At 66.9% G+C, this 5955-nt stretch overlaps 1 protein-coding gene across 2 annotated transcripts; it reads right to left on the bottom strand.

The window, feature by feature from the left end:
• Positions 1-378: 378 nt before the first annotated feature.
• On the bottom strand, positions 379-5893 carry IL12RB1 (interleukin 12 receptor subunit beta 1). 2 transcript variants are annotated; one of them, XM_035348017.1, is made up of 15 exons: positions 4944-5893; positions 4345-4459; positions 4056-4225; positions 3833-3984; positions 3318-3363; positions 3107-3217; positions 2941-3023; positions 2614-2839; positions 2354-2524; positions 2178-2279; positions 1938-2078; positions 1693-1836; positions 1460-1559; positions 1296-1377; positions 379-1195 (listed from the first exon to the last, which is right to left on the bottom strand). In XM_035348017.1, the coding sequence occupies exons 1-15, from the start codon at positions 4987-4989 to the stop codon at positions 881-883; spliced, it is 2004 nt and encodes a 667-aa protein (XP_035203908.1). In that variant the 5' UTR covers positions 4990-5893; the 3' UTR covers positions 379-880. The 2 variants fall into 2 exon arrangements, with proteins under 2 accessions (XP_035203908.1, XP_035203909.1); XM_035348018.1 differs by having other exon boundaries at positions 881-1190.
• Positions 5894-5955: the final 62 nt, after the last annotated feature.

The following is a 5955-nucleotide window of genomic DNA, read 5'->3' as shown; positions in this document are numbered from 1 at the left end:
CGAAGCAGTTTTAAACCACGGTGCCGGTGCTGAGCAGGAAGGGGGAGCGCTGCCTTTCCCCAGACTTCCCCCTGCTGCTCCCCCGCACAACTTTTTTTTTTTTTCCCCCTTTTTCTTTTCCGCACCCTCAGCAAATTACGGGTGGCTGCCTCCGGTGCTGACGCTCGGGGCAGACGAAACCACAAACCACGCTCCATCTTCAGCAGCACCTGAAGGTTTCTGCCCCAGATAAGGCTCACGGTGCTGGCACAGCCCCAGCTCCCGGCAGGATGCTCGGGGGGGGGCTGCCTGCCCCCAGCCCCATTGCTCGGGGTCTCTAGCAAATCCTCGAGCGATGCTGGCCCGGTGGGACAAGGAGTGCTGTCAGAGGCCTGCTGCTTCGTGCGTTTGGTTTTTCTTTAATTTTTACAGCCTGGAACAGCCGGTGATCAGTTGGGGTTGGATGTGCCCCCATCCTGCAGGGGCTGGCTCGAGGCGTTCGCTCTCCGACGCCGTCCCGAAGCGGCCTTCCCGTGGCTGAGGAAACGTCCCCAGCCGGGTCCACAGCTCCCTGCCCTCGGGTTCTATTGCTAAGGGCTCTGTGCCTTGCCAGGCACAGCACCACGGGCTGTATTGATGTATTCAGCAGCAGCTCCTGGAAATCAGAAACCCCCCAGAAAGTGCCGCAAGCCCATGGGGCCATGCCTCGGGGTGGGCGCTCAGCATCCCCCCTATGGGTGCTCAGCATCCCCCCGGGTGCCCGTGGGACCCCCCTCGTCCCCCTCCTGCCCCATCCCCGCGCTCACAACAGCACCGACTTCTCCTGCAGCAGCTCCGAGCCCTCCTCGTCCCTGATGGTGATGGGCTTGTCGGGGATGAGCAGGGCGAAGGGAACCAGCGGCTAGGGAAGCCCCCAACTCCCCGCGCCTTCCTCCGTTTGGTGGCCGGAGCACCCGGTGCTGCAGGTGGGACCCCCCCCGGATTCTGCCGGTGCTGGGCTCGGCAGCGGGCTCAGCACCTCCTGCCGCCGGTACTCAACGGGCAGCTCCCTCTTGCAGCCCGGCTGCCCCAGCTCCGTCAGTTCTTTGGGGCTGGGCTGCGGCGTGCGGGGCCTCGTGCCGCCGGCCGCCTCCTTCTCGGGGCTCAGCTCCGTCACCAGCAGCTCGGCGAGGTAGAATTTCTCCGAGGGCTCCGCGAAGCCTTTCCAGGGCCTGTCCTGAAGGTTTTGGGGGCGTTTGGGGCGGGAAGGCTCAGCGGCGAGGTCTGTGCCCGGGGTGCAGGGTCCAGCCCCGTCCCAATCCCGCTTTGCGTCTCACCTGGCTCATTTCGCTGGCCGAGAACTGGATGGCTCTGCTGCCCACGGGCTTGGGCAGCGGGGGGAAGAGGAGCTGCCGGGCCCTGGGGAGATGCCGGTGGCGGGTGGTTAATGGGGGGAGAGGGGAAAAGAGGCGGCACAGTGGGGCCACGGGGCTGCCTTCACCTCCTTTTGCTCAGCTGGTAGATGACGGCGGCGACGGCGGGGAGCCCGAGCGAGATGCCCAGGTACTTCAGGTTGGACTTCCACGCTGCCAGCCTGGGACCTGGGGATGAGCGTGCCTGGGTGGCGGTGGCATTTCCAGCCCCACGTCCCCTCGCTGTCCCTAACACCACAGGAGGGACACCGGAGCACCCCCACTTGGCGGCTGGGAGAGGGAAGCGGTCCCCAGCCATTACCCAGCGCCATGGTCTGGAAGTGCCACGGCGTGCTGCAGGTGCCCCCGCTGTCCGCCGCCACCTCCTGGATGCCGACCCGGTAGGCTGTGCCCGGCCGCAGGTTTCGGAGGGTGTAGCGCGAGGCCGACGCGTCCGCTTCACCATCTGGGTGAACAAAAACGAGCGGGTGGCAGCCGGCCCCCTTCTCACCCACCCTCCTCCCTCTGTCCCCGTGTCCCCTCCTGGCCACGGCCGTTGCCACTCACACGTCACGTTGTCCCCTTCAGCCGCGTGGCACACCAGGTACCTCGCCAGCGCCCCGGGGCAGGCGGCACGGGGGGACGGTTCCCACCGGAGGACGGCGGCCTCGGCGCTGGCGTTGATGTGGATGGAGGCGGCCAGCGAGGCTGTGTGGCACCGGGGGGGGGGGACAGGAGCAGCTATTGAGGATAACTGCGCTTTTTGTGGCACCACCGGGATGCGGTGCTCCCCGTTCCCGTACGTACTGTTGCCGGTGAAATGATGCTGCAGGGCGAAGGTGGCCCAATCCTGCCCCGCGCTCCGGCCGTGCACGGCGAGCCGGTAACACGCCGGAGCTTCCAGCGACCCTACGGGGGAACCAGCACCCGTGGCAGCCTGGCCAGAGCCGGTGGGAATTTGGGGGTCTCGGGGGGGCGCTTGCCTCTCTCCAGGTGGGAGCTCTTTGCAGGGAACTCCTGCTGGACGCAGAGGCCCTGCTGGGGCGCTCCCGGCAGCGGCTGCTGCTCGAAGCAGTACACGAAGCCGTGGCTCGGCGCCTCCCATCGCACCATCACCGCCTCGCCGGCCGAGCTGACGTCCTTAAAGCTGAGCTCTGGGGCGAAATTTGGGGGCACGGTGGGTGAGGATGCCGGGGGGGGTCACCGAGGAGCCGGGTCCTTTCCACGGCACGCGCGTGGGTACCTGCGTGCTGCTCGGCCGGCACGTGGAGCTGCCGCGTGGGGCTGGTGCCGGCGGCGTTGGTTGCCGTCAGTAGGATTTCGTACTCGGCCCCGCAGAGGGTGAGGTTGTGCACCGTCACCTCGGGTCCCAGCACCACCTCGTCGACCTCGGGCAGCGTGGGGCAGCGGCACGCCGGCATGTGGGCGCTCAGCGTGTAGGTGACGTTCCCCTGCTCCTCGCGAGCTCTCTGGGGTGGTGACAGTGGTGGCCACGGCGGTGCCAAGGGGAGAAGGGGAGTCCCAAGGGGATGGCAGGGCTGTCCCGGGTGGCAAGCCCACGCTGCCCTACCTGCCAGCTCAGCTGCAGCAGCCTCTGCCCGTTTTTCCCCAGGTTTCCCAGCTGGAAGCTCAGCTCTGGGCTCTCCAGGATTTCTGCAAGGGGAACGATGCTGAGCGGGTTGCCAGCCCGGGGTGCCCATGGCAGGGTGGGCAGGGGCGTTGGGGTCCCTTCTCACCCTCAGGGACGAAGATGGATTTGCTCCAGTCGCTCCAGTAGCTGCTCCAGTGCTGCGTCTTCTGCCGGAGCTGGACCTCAAAGGCAGCGTTTCCCCCCAGGTCACAGGTCACTGGGGCAAACCGGGTGGGTGGCGGTGAGGTGACACCTCCCGGGACGTGCTCACCCCCCCCAAAACCCCAAGCAACCCACAGGGCACGGGCTGAACCCACCTGGGTCCTCCTTGTTGTCCTCGCTCTTCCCTGTCTCGCACAGCACCTGCAGAGAGAAGGCAGGATGGAGGCAGCCGCCCAGTGAAACCAGTATGAAGGAAGGCTTCTTACTGGGGCACGGTGGTGCTGGGACACCGTGGTCCAGGAGCTGGGAGGACCGAAAGGGGTGCAGGGGATGCGGTAGCTGGGGGGGTCCCCTGGGCTGGGGTCCCACAGCTTTGCCCGGGGGGGCTCAAAAAGGGGTGGCGGTGCCCGGCTGCCCTGGGGGAAGCACCCAGGTCTCTGTGGGAGCAGCGTCAGGATTTCATCTGCCGCCGGCTTTATTCTAATCCGGGGTTTTGCCTGCGTAATCCCCACCAATCCCTCCCTGATCCTGTTACAGGTGGCAGCACGATCCCATCCCCGGGATGCCAGTGGAGAGCTGGTACCCAACCAGGGGGGGACGACGTCCCCGAGCCCCCCCGCGCTGCTCACACCGCTGCAAACCGCCCCGCTCCTCGCCGCCGATGTTTTACCTGCGTCCAGCTGAGGCTGCCCACCCCGCGGAAGCGAGCCTCCCTGCTCAGCGCTCGGTCCCTGCCGCGGAACGGCGGCCGTGGCACCCGGAGCTGCAGGAACCCCTTGGCCTTGGTGAACTTCATCCCGTCGGGGGGGGGATCCAGCTTCACTGCGGGCACAGCGTGGTTGCGGTGACCGGCACCGCCGCGGCGCGTCCAACCCCGGCCGCGCGGCGCTTACCGGCCTCGTTGAGGTACAGGGTGAGGTTGGGGCTGCGGTGCAGGTGGGGTCCCCACCGCGCCTCCACCCAGGCCGTGGTGTTGGTGAGGACGTAGACGCGGTGCCGCGGCAGGGTGTAGGTCGTGGCGGCACCCGCCTCGTACCGCGGGCACGTCCGCGACGTCGCGTAGCTGGGAGGAAAACGGGGGGGTGGGGGGAGGTAGGAGGGGGGACACACCGCGTCCCCAAATGTCCCCGTGTCCCAGTGGGCTGCTCGGGGCTGCCAGGGGGGACGTGGCACCCCACTCACCAGAGCACCAGGACGTAGGTGGTGTTGCCGGCGGGGCCGCGGGGCGGCCAGGAGCAGAGGAAGTCGCAGGAGCTGCATTGCTTAAAGCAGGAGAAGTCGGGGGGCTCGGCGGTGCCTGCGGGCAGGGAAGAGGGGCTGTGGTTGGGCTCGTGCTCACTTCTGCCCCACGGCACCCCACAGACCCCAGTGGGTGCCGGAGGGGCACAGGGAGGGAGACGAGGGCGTTGCAGTGCTCCTGCTCCTGACACCAGCACGGGAATCCCCGTGATGTCCCCCAGACCACGCTCTCCAGCGCCCGGCAGCGCTGCTCCATGTGGCTGGAGGTGGCTGGTGATTCCCACACAAAAAGCACCCTAAATTTCCCCAGGGATGCAGCGCTGCAGGGGGTTCCCAACCCCTATCCCGCTGCTCCCGTCAGGGCTTCCTTGAGTTTTGCCCTGGCCCGGCAGCGTGGGGCAAGCCCCACCATCCCAAAACCGTGAAAGCTCCTGCCCTGCCCTGCTCGAGAGGCGCCTTATCTCCCCCTTATCACCCCCGAATCGTTCATTGAAAGTCTTCTGAACTTATCTCTCATCTCCGCACGCTGCAGCAGCACTCACCGCCCCGCGCCAGCGCCGCCAGCGCCAGCAGCAACCACCCCAGCATGGGCTGCTCGGGGATCCCCAGCTTTCGGGCTCCGTCCTCCCCGGGTCCCCCTCTTTTTGGGGTTCCCGGTCCCCCGAGGGCACAGCGGCACCCCCCGGGCTCGCAGCAGCACCCCGCTGCCTTGGCTGCCGTTTCCTCTTCTGCTACGAGCGGCTTTTCCCAAGGCAGAGCAAGCGTCTGCCAGCACAGCGTGAGGTGTTAGTGCCTGCCTCACTTTTACCAAAAACAAAAGAGAAAGCAACAGAAACGTCCCCCTCTGCTGCCCGCACACCCGCCACGGGCCCGGCCAAGCACCGCAGCCTCGCGAGCAAGAAGAGCAAGGTAAGCAAAAGAGCTGGGTTGGTGTCTTTTTGTTGGCTCTTCTTTTTTTTTTTCTCTTCTCTTTTCTTTTCCAAACCCCACACCGTGTTTTTGACTCCGCTGCCAGGCTGCACCTGGAGCTCCGAGGCCAGGTCTGGGTGTTTGGAGCACGCAGGGCTCGGCGGCGCGATGGCTGCGTGTCCCGTGGGACGCAGCCTCCTGGTCCCCAGCACAAATTGTCCCCCGCGGCCAAAACAAAGCCCCAGTGAGGCACGAGGGCACGGCGTCACCGGGGCGCTGGCAGCGCGGCCGTGTGACCCCCGGGGCGGCGGGGCCGGGTGGCACCGCGGGCCCTGCACAGAGCCCCCTTGTCCCCGCAGAAAGCGTCCCCTTGTGCGCCTCGCTCGGGGACAGAGGGCGGCGGTGACGGGAGTGTCGCTGTGCTGGGTGGGCTGGGACACCCTGTCCTGATGCTGCGGGCACGCACTGCGGCGTTGGACCTCTTGGAGGGATGCACCGAGCTGTGCTGTGCCAAAGCGAGCTGTGCCGTGCCATGCCGTGCCATGCTGTGCTAGGTTGTGCCATGCTGTTCCATGATGTGCAAGGCTGTGCCATGTTGTGCCAGGCTGTGCCGTGCTGTGTCAGGCCGTGCCGTGCTGTGCCATG

Source organism: Oxyura jamaicensis, chromosome 28, assembly GCF_011077185.1.
Source record: "Oxyura jamaicensis isolate SHBP4307 breed ruddy duck chromosome 28, BPBGC_Ojam_1.0, whole genome shotgun sequence".
Taxonomy (NCBI): Eukaryota; Metazoa; Chordata; class Aves; order Anseriformes; family Anatidae; genus Oxyura; species Oxyura jamaicensis.
Note: the sequence above shows the minus strand (reverse complement) of the source record. Positions and strands in the feature narration are given on the sequence as shown.

Excerpts from the sequence above, each read along its gene's own strand:
- IL12RB1 (XM_035348017.1), bottom strand. The coding sequence starts at position 4,989 with ATGCTGGGGTGGTTGCTGCTGGCGCTGGCGGCGCTGGCGCGGGGCG. Across the intron at positions 2,280-2,353 it reads GAGCTCCCACCTGGAGAGAG|GGTCGCTGGAAGCTCCGGCG; the intron begins GCAAGCGCCCCC and ends GTTCCCCCGTAG. Across the intron at positions 1,837-1,937 it reads TGAAGGGGACAACGTGACGT|ATGGTGAAGCGGACGCGTCG; the intron begins GTGAGTGGCAAC and ends TTGTTCACCCAG.